Below are 20,022 nucleotides of genomic sequence, written 5' to 3'. Positions count from 1 at the left end.
TTCTGAAGCCACCACCTTCCTTTGTTATCCATGTTTATAGTATAAATAAAAGGAGCCTGGCTATTCTGTGGAGGATTCTGCTAAGCTCAAGGTGTTACTTGTAGAAATACAAAGCGCGCTTTCCTGGCCTTATACGAGAGAGCTACATTTGTGCTTTTAAGAGTAAAGAAATTATACGCTTATAGGGAGAAGCTTAAAATTTCCCCGATAGTGTCAAGAGAAACCTCAAAGTGCTCTACATGCTCTGTTATAGGATGAACAATTTCAAGTCTGCAGTGTTGTACATGACCACTTATACTTTGTTTTAATATGCCTATTGGCATTTTGATCTAACTGCAAGATTTTCCTTGGGTGTGTTTAACCACTTACCACCCGCCATACAGCAAAATGACGGCGGCAAAGTGGTTTCAAGACCTTGACCAGAAGTCATGACGTCTTCACAATATTGAGCCGGGGCACGCATTGCGGCGATCGTTGTTGCAGGGTGTCAGTCTGACACCCCGCAACACCAATCTAGGTAAAGTCTCTGACAGACTCTTTACCACGCGATCAGCCGTGTCCAATCACGGCTGATCACAATGTAAACAGGAAGAGCTGGTGAACGGCTTTTCCCTCACTCGCGTCTGTCAGATGCGAGTAGAGGAGAGCTGATCGGCTGCTCCTCTGACGGGGGGGGGGGGGTCTGTGCTGATCGATTATCAGCGTATATTATACTCCTTTTTTGAGCTGATCATAACAGAGTGTAGCTGAAAAAAGGTATGCATCTATCTGTCAAGCTATTTGTAATCGTACTACACATCTGGAAACATCCAGTGCATGTTTATTAGCAACATGAATGATCATCCATACACATCAATAATAAGCATACCATCTGCTATGTTTTTCTGGAACCTATTACTTAACTATACCAGATGACTGCTTCTCAATACAGACAAAGAACTCTGATGTATGGAGATGGAAGATTTTATTTATTCCATATTTAGAGGCTACACCTCTATTAGCTGTATGTAGGAAAGGCAGAAGAATTCAATAATACTGGAAATAATTCATTTTACAAAACATGAACCAGGTCTAGCTTTAAAGAAATAGTCAAAATAAACTGTCCCAGCATGATCCATGTGAAAATTAAAAAAAAAACAAAAAAAAAAAACAAACAAAAAAAAAAAAAAAACTGTACAAGTTTTTCTTCAGCTGGTGGACACACATCATCTGAAAAATGGAAGGAGATTTAAAATTATTAGCTGCAATTCTGAAGCAAAGTCTGATTTAAAATGCATTGCACTAAAGTCACCTTAAAGAAATATGAGTTATATACACAACTATACTAGGTTTAAGGGTTTTTTTTTTACATTAATTCTCCCTGTCTAATCACAGGATGGAGCCAGTCTCATACGAGGTTTTATTGTTCAACTGTAGTGAAGTAATCTATAGAGAGGTCTTTGGTCAAACACCACATTAGGTTCGGTTACCCTAAGGGCCTAGTTCACATGGCTGGCTGAATAGAAATACAAATCTTTTGGCGGCTATAACAGCTCCTATATATGTATTTTAACCACTTCAGCCCCGGAAGGATTTACCCCCTTCCTGACCAGGCCATTTTTGTGATACAGCATTGCGTTCCTTTAACTGGACAATTGCATGGTCGTGCGATGCTGTACCCAAATAAAATGTATGTCCTTTTTTCCCCCACAAATAGAGCTCTCTTTTGTTGGTATTTGATCACCTCTGCGGTTTTTATTTATTTATTTTTGCTATAAAACAAAAACAAAAAAAAAAAAAAAAAAAAAAAGACTGACATTTGTGAAAAGAAAAAAAAAAAAAAGAAAAAAAAAATTACTGCTATAAAAGATACCCAATTAAAAAAAAAATGTAAAAATCAAATCAATATAAAAATAATAAGCGTATATTGATTGGTTTGCGCAAAAGTAATAGCGTCTACAAAATACGGGAAACATTTATGGCATTTTTATTATTACTTTTTTTTTTGCTAGTAATGGCGGTGATCAGAGATTTTTAGCCAAACTGCGACACTTTGGCGGACAGATCGGACACCTAGCTGACATTTTTTGACACTTTTTTGGGAACCAGTGACATTACAGTGATCAGTGCTAAAAATATGCACTGACATTGTACTGACAGTGAAGGGGTAAACATCAGGAGCAATCAAGGAGTTAAAGGTGTTCCCTCAGTGTGTTTTTAACTGTGTGGGGGGGATGGGCTGCCTGGGGCAACACACAGATTCGTCTTCCTGCATAGCAGGAAGAGAAGATCCTGTGTCATCCCGTGTCAGAACGGGGATCTGCCTGTGTAAACAAGGCAGATCTACGTTCTGTCTCTGAGGAGAACGATCACGGGCGACCATCGAGTCCGCCAGACACGCCGATTGGCCAGCGGGGGAGCGCGCCCCCACAGAACCTCATTCACCTACGATGATTCGCACAGCCGAGCCAGTCTGCTGCAGTATAACTGCGGCGGCTGGTTGGCAAGGTTACCTGTGTATTTAGGCAATTTTCTAGACTTTAGCACATCACCTTGTTCATGGAAAATGGGATTTAATTTACCATAAAATTCTTTACTTGAGTACATTAAAAGAGAAATGTGTGCGGTCACAGTGGCAAAGTTCACATTACAGTGTACTTTGACACTCCTCTCTCACAGTTAGCCTTTGGGTATCAAAGCTTTCAAAATAATGGCTGCTTAATAAATACTACACTATATGGTTTCTTTGGCTCGTGTACTTGGCGATATGATTTGGGGGAGATTTATCAGTGGATCTTAAGGCCTTTTTTGATTGGTGGAGCGAAAGGGAAGGAAAACCCTAATGCAAGGCACACAGTGACCTTTTTATGATAAAGAGGTAACATTTTTCTGGTGAGTGAGCACCTAAGTCAGAGTAAATTCTTTGTTTTGGTGGTACAAGTGGAAAGCAGATGCCTTTCCTTGTGTCACACTCAAATAGTTTGTATTGGTGTTCACTACAAACCTCTAAATGTGAGGGTTATTTTCACTTTTCATAATTTGGGAATATAATAAATACTACATTATAAGGTTCTTTCTTTGGTTTATGTGCGTTTGGCGACAGCCATAGGTGGACCTTATGACCTGGTTGATGTTCCTGGGGGATTGGATACCAGCAGAGTAGAACCTTAACTCAAAGTGCATTGTGACCTTTTAATTAAGAGGTCAAATCATTCTGCATTTAAATCATGTGGTGAATTCTTTTTGGCTTTGTGGTGAGCAGAACACCATCGTGGTTGACCACCATAGATGGTTTCTGTTGTTGGATGGTCACGTGGATGTTTTTAAATTCGTGCAATTCTTCTAACACATGGACTTATGGATTATGTGGACATTCTTTTGGACTGATTTTTTTACTCAGCAACACATTGGATCAAGTTTTTTTTTTTTTTTTTTTTTAATTCGATTGGTGTAAGCACCACTTCCTATTTTTAATTACAACTGGTTATCTTTCTTGTTTTACAACACTGCTAGGAAGGGGGCTGCTCCAGGAACCAGTGCTGCCAATTACAAAAACAGATCACACAGCAGGCAACGCTAATGCCGCGTACACACGAGCGGACTTTACGGCAGACTTTGCCCGGCGGACGGGATTTCCTCGGACAATTCGATCGTGTGTGGGCTCCAGCGAACTTTGTTTTCTCAAAAGTTGGACGGACTTAGATTTGAAACATGTTTTAAATCTATCCGTTGAACTCGAGTCAAAAAGTCCGCTCGTCTGTATGCTAGTTCAACGGACAAAAAGCCACGCTAGGGCAGCTATTGGCTACTAGCTATGAACTTCCTTGTTTTAGTCCAGTCGTACGTCATCACGTACGAATTCGACGGACTTTGGTGGATTGTGTGTAGGCAAGTCCGTTCATTCGGAAAGTCCGTCGAAAAGTCCGCCGGGCAAAGTCTGCCGTAAAGTCCGCTCGTGTGTACGTGGCATAAGTGTCCACCAGGGCTGCTTTTACAAATCCACAGCCTGGCCAACAGCCTGGCCAACGGATGACAGTGCTGTGTAAACTTTCAGTTTTAGGCATGAGCGGCCAGTATTATATACAGCACCGGCCCAACATTGGTGATCGCTCATTCGTAGTAAAAGCTTGCACAGTGCTGCAGCGCTCTGTGAGCCATCAGCTGAGCTGCGGATTTGTACAAACACCCCTCTAAGATACAGAGAAAGGAGCACCTCTGAGTAATCCGTCGCTGTTATGAACGAATGAGTACCGCAACGTGTTCATAATGGTAAAGATTCATAATAGTAAAAAATCATTCAGAGTTGTAGCTCTGTGTAACGCATCTACTTTACACAGAGCCAAAACTCTCATTGATCTTTAACCATTATCACCGAACAAGCAGCACTATTTGTTCATTCTTAATAATGACAGATCACTCAGCCTGGATAAGGGGTGGGGCTCTGCTGGCTGCTCATTGGGCTTCAAAGGGAGCAAAGCTACAGCCAGCATATAGAAGCATTTTTAGGGGACAAAGCGCCACCAATCCGAATGTGACCAAGTGCTATATGCAGTCTGTCCCCTGGTCAGTTAAATAATGATAGTTTTTCAAAAGTAATAACTATGCAAAACCTTCTATCAGTTATGGATCTATAAAGTGTGCTTTTTCCATATTTAAAGTAGAGAGTAAACAAGTGCTCATTACCCAACATCATTCATGATTTATTACTGGTAGTTTGAGTTCTGCAATCTCTGTGTCAGGAGAACTGTTCTCGCTTCGGTCACTGTATGTATCCCTGTAAAGAAAATGAAAGTCATATTAAAACAAACGTGGGCATCTGTAAGAGCTGGAGATGTTAAGCTGGCCATACACTGTACAATCTCCTTTAGATCTACTATCAACTGGAAGGGCCTGTCTGATTTGATACAAACTGAATGGAATGTTTAGGTACGTCCTCATATTATATATTTCGAAGATCTGAAGGCGTGTACACAGACAGCTTTAGGGCTCTTGCACACAGTCACACATTAGGGAGTATTACTGTGCAGAGGAAAATCTGCTTGTTCTGGTACCCAAGAATCACAGCTGCAGCCCAATCTAGCACATTGACATTTTTTGCAAAATATACCTATACGCATAAAACCATGGGTGCCAGCAGCTATGCATGTGTAGCTAGCTGCCCACGGCATATATTTTACAATACATGTCAGCGAGCTAAATTATGCTGCAGACTAACACAATTTGTAAAGATACTCCCCTGAAACACTGGGCTCCCAGGTACAACAGGCGGATTGTACTCTGTACCGCCGTGGGCTGGAGCCTCTAGCCAATAGACTAGACTAACACAATTTGTAAAGATACTCCCCTGAAGCACTGCACACAGTACCCCCTCAGATTTCTCAACTTCCTGATCAATAACAATGAACTTCTCTGATTTGCTTTTTTTGTCAGTTTTATCTGTTCTGTAAGTGAATAAAAAATTACTCACTGTAAAAAGGGATTGTTGTACTTACCACAAAATCCATTTCTTGAAGTTCACTGACGGAAAAAGGAATTCAGAAACTGTTGGGTTATATACCGCCACCTACAGGAGGTTTTGAATACTGGCAAACAAAAAATCTCTGGTCAGCCAGATACAACCTTCCAAGTATGTCCAAAAGCAGTCCAACTGAGGAATGGACAGCAAGGAAAAAAAAAAAAAAAAAAAACCCAGGACCACAAAAACACAGAACCTAAGACTGCCTGTGGCTCAAAAGGGCTGCCTGAAGGTCCTTTTATCAGATGAGGCCTGAGCATCTACCAGGTAAAATTTTGAGGATGTGTAAACAAAAGACCAATGGGCAACATAAAATTGTACGCTTGAATGATGATCTGTTTGTACCACCAGAAATGGTGGAAGGAGAAGCAGCAAAATAATCTAGTAATTTTACCTGGGGGAAAGGCGGCATCCCCTCTCAATATACTGGGCTAGTCTCCCTGCAGAGGCAAGCAGCAAGCCAAAATATGGAGGAGAGGGTTTGATAGGGCGGGATGTGAACTCAGGATGATATTGAACGCCAACAAAGTATGGGTGATCTAGAAAAACCACAAGAGATTAGGTTAAAAACAAATAAAGACCTTCCGTACGAATGAAAATCAATAAAGAGGATTTATTTCTGTTTCTGTATAAGAAAACATATGCAATGCCAGCATAGCATCTGTTCTTGAATCCTTTACACCTAATGAAAAAAAAAACATTGAGTCTTCCATTGTTGACCTCTTGTCCCCCCCCCCCCCCCCCCCCCCAAAAAAAAAAAAAAAAACAAAAAAAAAAAAACAACACACTAGCTGACTGGCATCAATACTTTGAGTCACTCACCCAAGTATCTACATACTTGTTCTAGGTTTGTGACTCAAAGTATTAGAGACTGTGACAGCATAACTGCCAGGAGACTTGTACTTTCAGAACTTCAGCAAGAGCAGCACTTTTTTTTTTACATCGCAAGACAAGTTTTCCTTAACTGCCTGACCTCTGGTTTAATAGACATTGCTTTTACATTTTGTTATATGAAAGTACTACACTATTGGAGATTATTCCCACCTCCTGGCCAGCTTTATTTAACTGGTGTCATTGGATGCACAGGATTGCGATTGTGCTTTGCACTCACACTGGGAAGTTCTGACATGAGTCACAGGTGTATAAGCCGTTGTAAGGGCAGCCATGTGTTCTGGTGAGCATTGACTCCACAGGGGAATGGTGACTGGTTTTTGAACACTTGAAGAACATTGTTTCATTGGGAAATTTTCAGTTGTTTATGAACTGACTGATTTTGCACGATTGATATTTCTATGTAATTTGCACATTTTTTTAAGTGGCGCTACACATTTTTTTTTAATAGTGCTAATAATATGCACTATCACTGTACTAATAACACTGGGTAGGAGAGGGTTAACATCTGGGGCAATCAAAGGGTTAACCGAGTGCCTACCAAGTGTTATTTTAGAGAGATCGATACTGTTTACAAACACAGATCTCTCGTGTCATTGGCTCTGCTGATTGGCGGGTCCTGGCCATCACTTATTGGCCAGGACCTGCTGATCTGCATCTAAGGGAGCCAGTGAGAATGCAGCCCCCCCCCCAGAAACGAACAACTAGGTATATTCAGTGCATCCGGAAAGTATTAACCGCACTTAATTTTTTCCACATTTTGTTATGTTACAGCCTCATTCCAAAATGGAATTAATTATCTTTCTCAAAATGCTACAAACAATACCCCATAATGACAACATGAAAGAAGTTTGAAACCTTTGCAAATTTCTTAAAAATAAACAGAAAAAAAAAAAAAGTCTATAAGGATTCACAGCTTTTGCCATGACTCAAAATTGAGCTCGGGTGCATCCTGTTTCCACTGATCATCCTTGAGATGTTTCTACAACTTGATTGGAGTCCAGCTGTGGTAAATTCAGTTGATTGGACATCATTTGCAAAGGCACACACCTGTCTATATAAAAAGGTCCCACAGTTAACAGTGCATGCCAGAGCACAAACCAAGTGATGAAGTCCAAGGAATTGTCTGTAGACCTCCAACAGGATTGTATTGAGGCACAGATCTTGGGAAGGATCCAGAAAAATTTCTGCAGCATTGAATGTCCCAAAGAGCACAGTGGCCTCCATCATCCATAAATGGAAAAAGTGTGGAACCACCAGGACTCTTCCTAGAGCAGACTGCCAGGCCAAACTGAGCGATCGTGGGAGAAGGGCCTTAGTCAGGGAGGTGACCAAGAACCTGATTAGTCACTCTGACAGAGCTCCAGCATTTCTCTGTGGAGAGAGAACCTTCCAAAAGAACAACCATCTCTGCAGCACTCCACCAATCAGGCCTGTATGGTAAAGTGGCCAGACGGAAGCCACTCAGTCAAAAAGGCACATGTCAGCCCACCTGGAGTTTGCCAAAAGGCACCTGAAGGACTCTCAGACCATGAGAAACAAAATTCTCTGGTCTAATGAAACAAAGATTGAATTCTTTGGCTTGAATAGCAAGCATCATGCCTGGAGAAAAACAGGCACTGCTCATCACCTGGCCAATACCATGCCTACAGTGAAATATGGTGGTGGCAGCATCATGCTGTGAGGATGTTTTTCAGCAGCAGGAACTGGGAGACTAGTCAGGATCAAGGGAATGATGAATGCAGGAATGTACAGGGACATCCTTGATGAAAACCTGCTCCAGAGCACTCTGGACCTCAGACTGGGGCAAAGGTTCATCTTCCAAACAGGACAACAACCCTAAGCACTCAGTCAAGATAACAAAGGAGTGGCTACAGGACAACTTTTTGAATATCCTTGAGTGGTCCAGCCAGAGCCCTGGGAGTGGAGGGTTTCTTCCCCCCACTCCCAGGGAATATGTCTCACATGGACCGCGATCTAGTTCATCACTGAAGTTAACTGTGAAGTTGTTATTCTCCCGTGTGGATTATCATCTGGAACTCTAGGTGCCAGCTCTCCTGGCTCTGATCCAATTAACCACAGATTCAGCACATATCCATGTGGAATTAGTGGCCCAAAATATGTGTGTGGTATGAGTGTGTGGTGGCTACCTGTGTCCTTTGACAACGTTGTCAAATTGTAAACTGAATGTGGTGGAGGTTATTTAGATATAACTTTTTATTGTTTCTAGTGTCTATGTGGAATTGCTCAGTAAACATTTAACTAACTTTGATTAATACCGGTTGTTTCTCATTGATGAATTCTTTGGCAACTTTTCCCCCTTTTTCTATATGCTGCTGTTTAATCCAGAGGAACACACCTCTTAGTGCTATCTAATTGAGATGATTTCCCCTTTCAGTTACTATTTACAGGTGTAGCCTTAGTGACTATTTTATCTAGTTATTTACAGACTTGATCCCGATTGGACATCTCTGGAGCGATCTGAAAATGGCTGTGCATAGACGTTCCCCATCCAACCTGATGGAGCTTGAATGCAAAGAATGGAAGAAACTGCCCAAAAATAGGTGTGCCCAGCTTGTAGCATCATACTCAAAAAAACTTGAGGCTGTAATTGGCACCAAAAGGTGCTTCAACAAAGTATTGAGCAAAGGCTGTGAATAATTAAAGGGGAGTTCCAGCTGTTTCTGTGTTTATTAAAAATGAGCAGCTACAAAAAAAGTAGCTGCTGACTTAATAAAGACACTCACCTATCCCTGGATCCAGCAATGTGGCCGCCGAAGCTTTGTTTCTCTCCTCGGCTTCACTAGTGTAGGCACCCGGCTGCAACAGCTTGCGGATTCACAGCCACGTCGTCACGCTGCACATCCTGAATGGCTGGGCAATCTGGGACCTGTGACGTGTCCCAGAAGATTGCAGGGAGGGGGAGAGAAGAAATTCTGCTCGAGTCGCCTAGGCGGCCCGAGCGGAAGTGGGAGCTGGGTACCTGTGTTTGCCCCTCCCAAAAAATGACATGCCAAATGTGGCATCTCAGGGGGTCAGGAGTCCTTAAAGCAGAAGTTACACTTTTTGGTTGAGCTCTGCTTTAAGTGCATGTGATTTTTTTTTTTTTGGTTTTTATTTTTAATAAATTTGCAAAGATTTTAAACAAACCTCTTTAATGTTGTCGATATGATGTATTGTTTGTGGAATTTTAAGGAAAATAATTAATTTAATCCATTTTGGAATAAGGCTGTAACATAATAAAAAAAAGTGGAAAAAAGGGAAGCGCTGTGAATACTTTCCGGATGCACTGTATACACGCGATTCTGCGCAGCCGCCCCACACTGTAGTAATAAAACTACAGCAGTGTGCGGTCGGCAATCAGTTAAAACATAAAAAGAATAAATTCATAAGGTAGTCAAGTTTAGTATAATACTAACCTTCTAACTCTACTATCTCCATTCTTTCTCCTTCTGTATCCTGTCCAACAAATGCCAGACCTCGGGACTCCAGGTCAAGCCTAAGCTCTGGGTTTACCTTAATAAAAAATAAAATAATCATGACCGCTTTCTTAAATCAAAGCAAAAATCCTATGGTATCCTGTACTTGTAGCTTTTATGGCTTAAAGAATGACATCAGAATAAAGAGACAGTATGGGGTTGATTGGATGATAGAAATCAGCAGAGCTTCCCCTCAGATCTAGAGCAGTGCACAGTATATTTGCCTTTAGTAAATCAACCTCTATGTCTATTCCAATTTAAAGTAAAGTTATTGTCTCCCGACAGGCTCTCCCTCCCTCATCCCCTGGAAAGGTAGACTCTCCTATCCATGCTCGTTCACTGCCTGCCCACTGTCAGCTCTCATGCTCAATTCCCTAATGAAGTGGGGCTTCTGGGTATAGGAGAGCATATGACCAAGCTCAGACTTTAGCAGTTGTCCACTTAAGTAACTCAAAGCCTTGGACGCTAGAGCTTATCCAGGCTGGAACCCTCAGGCCAATGCGTTTCGTGAACAGCAAAAGCAGAAACTCATCTGTTATGGTGTCTACGATATATGCAGCGCTAATTTCAGTGGGGGCAGAAGTAAGCTGTACTATTTAAGGAAACGCTCCGCTAAATTTATAAACCCCATAGAATGTTAGAAATCACTGTGTCTAATTGGGATTTAAAATTGTCAACATGCAAAGCTTCTCACAACTGGTCTGCACAGAACACAGACATGTAGCACATTTCACTGAATAAGCTGCCAGTGTTAAGAGGGCTCCTGATGCTTCCTGCTCTGTAATAGCACGATCCTGAAATACAGGGCCATTTTGGTTGTTTAATGTACTAGTCCAGCTAGCTGCAGTTTGACATACAGAAACTGTACAGGGAGCTGGTTGCAGGGCTGTAACTGCATGATTAAAAAGAGAGCTTTTAGTAGTGTCTCAAACCTGTAGAATCTGTATACAAAGGAAACTATAACATAGGAACAGTGAGATGTTTGTTTAGGGCAGACGGCAGGATCACCTACAGGACTCTTGCAAAGTTTTCCACTGGATAGAGTTCAGCAAAGATTTTTGGAGCAGTGAAAATTCTTTTAGGGGTGACCCAGTCATCAGACTGCACAATCTATATCTGTTAATGAACAGGGAGAGTTTTGCAGGTCTCTTTGTACCAAAAGAGGCATGGCAAGATGGAGAGTTAAAGCCAAGGCTTTTATGGACAGAGGCTTTTCAACATGAACAAGCATGTTGAATGAAGCTCACTCTTGAATGTAGTGATAATCTGCTCTTCTCCTTTGCAGTTTCCTCCAATACTGCCTCAATATCCTCTTCATTCCCTTCTGTGTCCTCTAGAAATGATACATCAGGATCCGACGGTTGAGAAATGGGAGTATGAGAAGAGACATGGCGTTTTTGAGCCCTGGATGAAGATGGCTGAATTAAGGCCATAATCTGTACGTGGAAATGTGATGTAGATGCAGATTGTTCTGCTTAATTCAAATAGGTCGCCTGTTGCATGCCTGAAATGCCTCATGAAGTGGGATAGGGCTATAGGGGAGGTGCTCAGGGAGCGTGCCTTCTAGAGTGTTGCCAGTGTATGATCACATTAAAGTGTATGTAAACCCTCACATATACCCAGTGAAGTGAACAGCCTCTGATGATACACAGGGAGGAAACACATCTCCCTATATGTATATCTGCTATCTTTAGCTTAATATGCTGTTTAGAAAGTGCACATCATGTGAGGAGATTTTCTCTTCCTGTTCAACACTGCAGTGAAGTCTGGGCATACAGCCAAGACAGCTGATTGGAGGAAAGGCACACACCCCCACTCATAGGTAGAGACTTTCAGCTCCATATGGCTCCAGACCTGTTCTGTAATACTGAAAACAAGACAAATACAAAACTAATACATATAATAAAAATTAAATATATGCGAACAGGAAGGATACAGCTTATAGGAAAACAGGAGTGAAAAAACATTACGGCTTTATAGGGGAGTTACCTCGTATCTGTGTCGATGTCTCTCTTCTACATGCTCCTGGCCACCATATAATTTCTCTACAAAGACAACAAACGAAGCTTAACCACTTTCTCTACAAAGACAACAAACAAAGCTTAACCACTCTAAGGCCTCTTTCACACATGCGGCTGCCGTGCCGCTGTTAAAAGCATGTTTTGCTATTTTGAAATTCCAAGACTCCAGGCACAACGATCACTTGAAGTTGTAAATTGCGATTAGCAGCGATTACAGGTGGCTGCATTTAGCTGTGGTGGAACAAACTCTTGCCATTTCTGATGTGTTGCCGCTGCCATCCGCAGGTGAAATAGTACACTGTGATTACCTGTGGTTATGTACAGATGGCTGCGATAAATCGGTCCTGGATGCAGTCACAATTTTTTTTTTTTTTTTAACCGCACAAAACCCCATAGGAAAGCATTGTCTGAATTTAGGTGCGGTAGATAACCTATATGCAGATAAAAGCTGAATGCTATCCGCCCGTGTGAAAGGGGCCCAAGACTGGACTGTTTCATCCCCTTTCTGCCTGGGCTATTTTTCAGATTTTAGCGGTGTCAAAGACAATTAGTCATGCAACACTGTACCCAAATACATTTTAGATAATTTATTTACCCGCCACTGGGTTCTTTTTTTTTTTTTCCTTTTATAAAACAAAAAAAGAAATTCAAACACTGAAAAAAAAAAAAAAAAAAAAAAAAAGAAACGTTTTTCCATTTAGTTTTTGTTATAAAATTTAGAAATGATCTTCCTTATACATTTAGACCAAAATGTATTCTGCTACATTTCTTTGGTAATAATAACTAAAATCAGTGTATATTATGTAGTCCGCGTGAAAGTTGTAATCTACAAACTATGATAACTAAACTATAATGAACAGATATTTGATATTTTGAATGCCTATCATTTCTTTAGGCCCTAAAATGACAGGACAGTACAAGTAACCCCAAAAATGACCCCCTTTTTGGAAAGAAGACAGTCCAAGATATTAAAAGGGCATGGTGGGCTTTTTTCATTTGTATTTTTTTTTTGCCACCATTTTTTTGAAAATTCTCCGGAGGATGGGGATGAGACATTTTCACAGCCCACTCACATAGAGGGGCCCAAAATTCAAGAAGCACCCTTAAAGGCTTTTAATGCGCATACATTTAACGTCTAATTTCCCAACTACTTATCACATTTTTTTTTTTTACAGTTATTAAATATTAAAATGTTTCTGCATAGGCGTACTTAGAATTATACCCCAAAATACATTCTAATAATCCTGAGTATGGGGATACCACATGTGAGACTTTTCACAGCCTAACCAAACAAAGGGGCCCAAAATCCAAGTAGCACATTAAGGCTTTCTAGGGACATAAAATTACACATCTAGTTTCCCAGACTACCTTTCACATCACTCTGCCAATCAGTCACAGCTACCCCTGTCCACCAGCAACTCCTTCCACCAGTCAGCGATTCCTGCAGTGCCACCCCCCCAATATCAGTTATATCCCTCTAATGTGCTCTTTGATCAGCTACAAACCACCCCAGCATGTCCCTACATCAGCTACAAATCCCCAGCCCCCTTCACCCAGTGAGCCCCCAAATTAGCTACAACCACCCCCTTTCCCATTTGCCCCCACATCAACTACCATTTCCTTTCCCCCAGTGTGCCCTCTCCCTCTCTCCCCATCATCCAACCCCCTGAAACCTCCAGCCACCACACAGTGTGCAACACTTTTCAGATTTTAGAATTCATCTGAAACTAGCTTCAACATTCACCAATTGTAGCTTTTTTTTTTTCTCCCCCAGTTTGATCCAGATCAGCTACAAATCCCCCAGTGTGTGGTCACATCAGCTACCATCCCACACATCAGCTGCCATTTAATACCTTCCACATCTACAAATCCCCTTCCAAGCAGTGTACCTCCCCACCCCAGTATTTACAAACCTCTACCAGCCACCACATTTGGATAATTCACAAGCTGCAGCACTTCCTTACAACTGTAGAATTTTTTGCTGATAAATGGATATTTTCAGAGCTGGAATCCAACTGGCTGAAGTACTCCCATTCTGATTGGCTGGAATGGGGTAAGGTTCACCAGCCAGTGAACAGCTCTTGGTTATGTATTTTAAGATTGCAACAGTGTTACAGAGAGGCAGGAAGAGTGACAGAGGCTCTGGAATCAGGTACAAGCCATTGCCATGCCACTGCTCCTGGCACAGAGTCACATATCCCTGTTTAAAGGTGCCCAAATAGTGGGCCGCATGTGGGTACCAGGGATTTACGGAGATAATAGGATTTTTAAAACAGCTTACCTGTAAAATCCTTTTCTTGGAGTACATCATAGGACACAGAGCCTCAAGTAATTACTTGGTGGGTTATGGGCCTACCTTCAGGTGTTGACACTGGTATAACCAATACAGGAAGTTGACTCCCCTATATAACCCCTCCTCCTTCCAGGAGTCCTCAGTTTTTGTAGCCAAGCAATATATGTAATATACTCTCACCCCATAAAACAGAGGGGCGGGAGCTCTGTGTCCTATGATGTACTCCAAGAAAAAGGATTTTACAGGTAAGCTGTTTTAAAAATCCTATTTTCTTTATCGTACATTACAGGACACAGAGCCTCAAGTAATTACTTGGTGGGATGTCCCATAGCAATGCTACTTGAGGAGAGGGAGACACAACCCGTAGGGCACCCCCAGACCTTGAGGAATTATACTGCTGCCTGCAGCACACTGCGCCCAAAGGCGAAATCCTCATTCCATCTTACATCTACTTGATAAAACTTTGTAAATGTATGTACTGAAGACCAAGTTGCGGCCTTGCAGATCTGAGACATGGAGGCCTGGTGACACACTGCCAAGAAGCACCGACCACTCTGGTAGAGTGCGCCTTAACTTGAAAAGGGGGAATCTTTCCCCTTAAATCATAAGTTATAATTCAAACTAGCCGAATCCACTTAGCCACAGTGGATTTTGACGCTGCCTGTCCTTTCTTAGGACCCACTGGCAGAATAAATAAGACATCAGTCTTACGAATCTGAGCAGTTTTCTTTAAATAGATCTTCACTGCTCTCACCACATCACGACAATGTAGTGACTTTTCTTCCTTGGAAGATGGTTTTGGAAAAAATGATGGCAGGACAATATCTTCATTCAGATGAAAGCCTAAAACCACTTTTTGGCAAAAAGCCTGGACGAGGACGTAACACCACTCTGTCCTCATGAATATGGCTCTTTACAGGGAAAAGCAGCCAATTCTGAAAATTCTGAAACCCTCCTTGCTGAGGATATAGCAACCAAAAATATCAGCTTCCTAGTCAGAAGGACTAAGGGAATATGCTGTAATGGTTCGAATGGCGTTTTTTGTAACACTGACAAAACTAAATTCAAGTCCCAAGGGCTTAAGGGTGATTTAACTGGCGGATTAATCCGCATCACTCCTTGCATGAAACCCCGGACTAAAGAATGCGGAGCAAGTGGTCTTTGAAATAAAATTGATAAGGCTGAGACTTGGCCCTTAATAGTACTCAGGGCCAACTTCATCTCTACGCCTACTTGTAGAAAGCCAAGAATTCTGCCTCTAATATATCTCCGAGGGTGCCAACCCTTGGATTCACACCAGGAAACATAAGCTTTTCAGACTCTATAATATATAGCTCTAGAAGCTGGCTTCCTAGCATTAAAGTAGAAATAACTGCCCTGGAAAGCCCACGTCTTTTTAGAATGTGGGTCTCAATAGCCAGGCCGTTAAATTTAGCATTCGTAAAGTAGGATGGAATATCGGCCCTTGTGAGAGCAGGTCTGGCCTTAGTGGAAGAGACCACAGATCCTCCACTGCCATCTTTATGACCTCTGCATACCACGACCTTCTGGGCCATGCTGGTTCTGCCAGAATTACCAGTTTTCTTTCTAGCTTGATCCTGCAAAGAAGTCGAGGCAGTAACTGAATAGGGGGAAATGCATAGATCAGTAAAAGCTGATCCCACAGTATCACCAACGCATCTGTTCTGCACGCGAATGGGTCCTTTGTTGTGGACACAAAGTTGACTAACTTTATGTTGCACTGGATGCTAGAAGATCTACATCCAGAGTCCCCCATCCTTGACAAACAGCCCGAAACATGTCGGGGTGAATAAACCATTCCCCTGGGAATAATCTGCTGGCGGCACTGAGAGATTCAAAGACTGGGGCCCTTTTTAATAGGGGTTCCGCTTCTTTGGACCAAAAAGAGTCCTGGTTCCTAGGGTCCAGCTCTCAAAGAGAAGCTTACAGGCAAAACCTCGTTCTTCAATGCGAGGCCCAGGTACCATCCTATGGCCTCAGTGGCGAGGATGGATCCGGTTGTGGAGGTTTTTTTAAATCCAGCATGGATCCCTCCCTGGAGCTCCTCAGAGCATATCTTCACTCGTGACCAACACCTTAGACACTGGCGAAAAAACTGAGGACTCATGGAAGGAGGAGGGGTTATATAGGGGAGTCAACTTCCTGTATTGGTTATACCAGTGTCAACACCTGAAGGTAGGCCCATAACCCACCAAGTAATTACTTGAGGCTCTGTGTCCTATTATGTACGATAAAGAAATTTGGTTTATCTTCTATGCCAAAGCTCAGGTTTACATATGATATTTAAAAAGTAACCCCCCCCCCCCGGACACTTCTATACAGTGACTGGTAACAACTGAAATAGGATAGTTGTACTAATGCTAATACAGCCTAAATAAAAACCAAAATAATAAATAAATATCAATACTTACTCAAGACTGAATTCTGAGACTGAAATATAGTTCTTCTCTTCCCCAATCTCATGGTGCCCCCCATCTGACCTGGATTATGTTCAGGCATGTCAATCACCTGAAATACATCAAAATAAGCAAGAAATGCCACTACTACACCATTGCTTACAATGCAGCTTCAGAAAGAAAAATAAATATTGTAAATACACGCCAACGTTGGTTTACATGAAAATGGTGTCAATCTTCCTGCAACAATTAGGTGTGCTGAAGCATTAAAAGGAAAGACAGAGGGAAATAAGAAAAAAAGAACACGCAGCCCATTTCTGATCAACTGACTAAAAATGTTGAAATGTGATAATATCAATTACTGCCCATTCAGACAGCATCTAACAGCTTCAAAGGTCAATGTGTACTAAAAATGTCACAGCAAGACACATTGCTAAACATTTTACAAGTAGACTGCAACATAATAAGAATCATTTAAGCTGCCCAAAGTGAACACTTACCACTGGGTGACTTGTTTTTGGATTAAACTCTGTAGAGTTAGCATCTGTGGAAAGAAAAAAAATTAACTATATAAAAAGGGATTTGTATCTTAAAGTGGTTCTTTGCGCCCCCGACACCAGCATGTTTACTGTGGGAAGATGGCAACGATTCACAGCCAGCAGCCCACTGTGCATAAGCGAACCCTGCTACGCCTTGTGAATGGTGCCACAATCTTCAGTGACATGTTCCAAAAGGTCATGGGTGGGGGAAGAACGTTTGGCGGATCCCTGCGGTGATCCAACTAGAAGTGGGAGCAGGTACCTGTCAAAAGCAGGTACCTACCCCCTACCAAAAAAAAAAAAAAAAAAAAGGGGGGGGGGGGTTCTGGGGAAGAGGGCATAAAGAAGAGCGAAGTTCCGATTTTAAAGAAAAATTTCAGCTTTTCCACCCCAAAACAGATGCACTGTGTATGTAAATGAATCACAACCCTGCTGCCAGTTTGTGTGCAACTTACCTCCTTTAGCTGAATACAGCAGGTTTCTGTGATGTCACTCCTCCTGGCTGAATTTCTAAGTTCTGACTTCCTGCTTCCTTCATTTTCCATTCCGGATACTACGCCCCATGATTCTTTGAGCCTCTGTAGCTTCAGGGCAGGCTATAAGAGTCACTTGTACCACTCCTGGGAGTTGATGTGGGTGGGTCCCAAGGTTACTGTGAGTGTTTCTGGGCCTTCATGTGGGTGGTGAAAGGTATAAATGTGTTATACCTCCTCCTGGGTCATTACTGTCTTGCAGCATGCCAAAGAATAATGGCTTACTGCAAGACTTACAGCGGAAAGGCTATGGGAGGTTATTATAAAGGTGTTTCCTTTATATGTAAAATTAACACTTCACAGAGACTAGGGCTCTGGGACTCTCCCTGCTCACACTGGTCAGCATATATAACTGGGCAGGATTGAATTCTAATTGTGATATATTCAATCCTGCCCAGCAGCAGCACACCTAGCTTTCAGGATAGACTGTGTATGAAGAAGTTTCCTTCTTGAAGGATATACAGTGTCACATGACACAAAGCCACAACTAAACCCAGAATATCAGAGGATCTTCAGACAACAGAGCAACATGGTACAGAGGTATGATCTATGCTGGGGTTGATCATTCCATTCAGTTCTAGTGAAAACAAAAATGTTGGAATTCAGCTTAAAGTGGATGTTCACCCTCACATATACCCAGTGATGTGAACAGCCTCAGATGAAACAAATCTCCCTACATAAATTTTACATGTATATCTGCTGTCTTCATCTTGCTATATTCTTTAGGTGTACATTGTGTTGGAATTTTTTCTTCTTCATTCAGCAGTGGGAGTGAAGTCTTGGCATACACTGTGTGACAGCTGATTGGAGGAAAGGCACACACCACCCTCCAGAGAAACATGCAGAGCTGAACTGTGAATAGACCAGCTCTCTGCTAATCCATTTATAGCACCCCCCCCCCGACACAAAGTTTCAGCTGCGTGTTGTAGAACTTGTCAGAAGTTATCATGATGATAACAGAAAAACAGAGCAGCAAAAAAGACACAGGACTCAGAGCTTTGGAGAGAGATAAGAAAACACTGCAGATATATATGCCTAGGTCAAATTCCATTAATCGGGTTTACATCTACTTCAAAATACAGTAGGTGCCTTCTTGGTTATAAAAGATAAGATAAAGATGGGAGAGCAATCTACCTGTACTGTACTGGTAAGTGGTTTTCCCTATTCATTTCCATGACCTAGAGCTCCAGATAAACACTGACTGGTAATAGATTGGGCAATAGGAAGCTTTTTGAACCACATCTGAGGTTTGTGATAAAAAAATAAATAAATTAAAAAATAAAAGTTCTAATTAGGAGGGTATTGGCACCATGTGCTGGTGCATGAGAACCCAAATAATACTGTAGCATGCCATCACATGACAGAGCAGTGCGTTACATAATTTCCAAATGAACAAGCCTTATATTATCAAATTATATGCTGCATTTACCTTTCCAGCCTAGTATTTCTCTTGCAAATTCAACAACTGCTAGCTGCATCCCCAGACAGACCCCTGCAAACCAGAAAAGATGTTAGAACAATCTAACTTAGTATATTACTACTACAAACTTTTAAACGTAACCAGAAATGAATTAAATGTGTACAAGCTCACCCAAGAATGGTTTTTTCTGTTTGCGTGCCCAGGATATGGCTTGGATCTTGCCCTCGGTACCACGAACACCAAATCCTCCGGGGACTAGTACGCCACTAAATACAAAACAAAGCAATGCTACTGTAAGGATGCTACAAAAATATGATTATCTATATGCTAATGTATGCTGTAAAAAGGTGCATAAACACTGTGGTGTATTTTGGTTTTGTGCTGCCCTAGGCAAGACTAAAATTTGTCCCACCCCTTCCTTATCAAGTGGCTATGTGGGGGTCTCTGCATGAATGAACGCTAGGCCCTGAGATCTAAGGTGTCACATCCTTAGTACTCAGGAGTTCATGCCCAGACTTGTAGTCATTCACTAGTTGGGGGGGTGTCACATCCTCAGCTCTGAGGGATTCATGCTGCGACTTGCAGTCCTTCACTTTTGGGAGGATCTCGGCATTAACCCTTAAGATCTAAGAATGTGACCCCCCCCAATTGAAGGACTACAAGTCCCAGCATGAACACCTGAGATCTAAGGATGCTGGGACCTGTAGTCTTTCACTAGTATGGAGGGGCGGGGGGGTGTCACACCTTCAGCTCTGAGAGGCTCATGCTGGGACCTGTAATCCTTCACTTCTTGGGGGGGGGGGGGGGGCACATAAGTGAAGGCCTACAAGTCCCAGCATAAACCCCTCCTCTTTGTATGGGTCTCTGGCTTTGAATTGAATATGCCCGGCACTAGAGGTCAACCGATATATCGCCCGACATTTGGCGTTTTTTAA

At 42.1% G+C, this 20,022-nt stretch overlaps 1 protein-coding gene across 1 annotated transcript in view; it reads right to left on the bottom strand.

Moving 5' to 3' along the window:
- Positions 1-947: 947 nt before the first annotated feature.
- The window catches only part of CTPS1 (CTP synthase 1), a 60,243-nt gene continuing 41,168 nt past the window's right edge, over positions 948-20,022 (bottom strand). The window contains exons 11-19 of the mRNA XM_073616216.1: positions 19,259-19,353; positions 19,097-19,159; positions 17,096-17,139; positions 16,611-16,707; positions 11,854-11,909; positions 9,805-9,901; positions 5,889-6,033; positions 4,663-4,753; positions 948-1,209 (exon numbers count right to left, since the gene is read on the bottom strand). Coding sequence (XP_073472317.1) covers positions 4,669-4,753; positions 5,889-6,033; positions 9,805-9,901; positions 11,854-11,909; positions 16,611-16,707; positions 17,096-17,139; positions 19,097-19,159; positions 19,259-19,353 — 682 coding nt within the window. The 3' untranslated portion in view covers positions 948-1,209; positions 4,663-4,668. The remainder of the gene's footprint in view (positions 1,210-4,662; positions 4,754-5,888; positions 6,034-9,804; positions 9,902-11,853; positions 11,910-16,610; positions 16,708-17,095; positions 17,140-19,096; positions 19,160-19,258; positions 19,354-20,022) is intronic.

Source organism: Aquarana catesbeiana, linkage group LG02 (assembly GCF_042186555.1).
Source record: "Aquarana catesbeiana isolate 2022-GZ linkage group LG02, ASM4218655v1, whole genome shotgun sequence".
NCBI classification, from domain to species: domain Eukaryota; kingdom Metazoa; phylum Chordata; class Amphibia; order Anura; family Ranidae; genus Aquarana; species Aquarana catesbeiana.
Note: the sequence above shows the minus strand (reverse complement) of the source record. Positions and strands in the feature narration are given on the sequence as shown.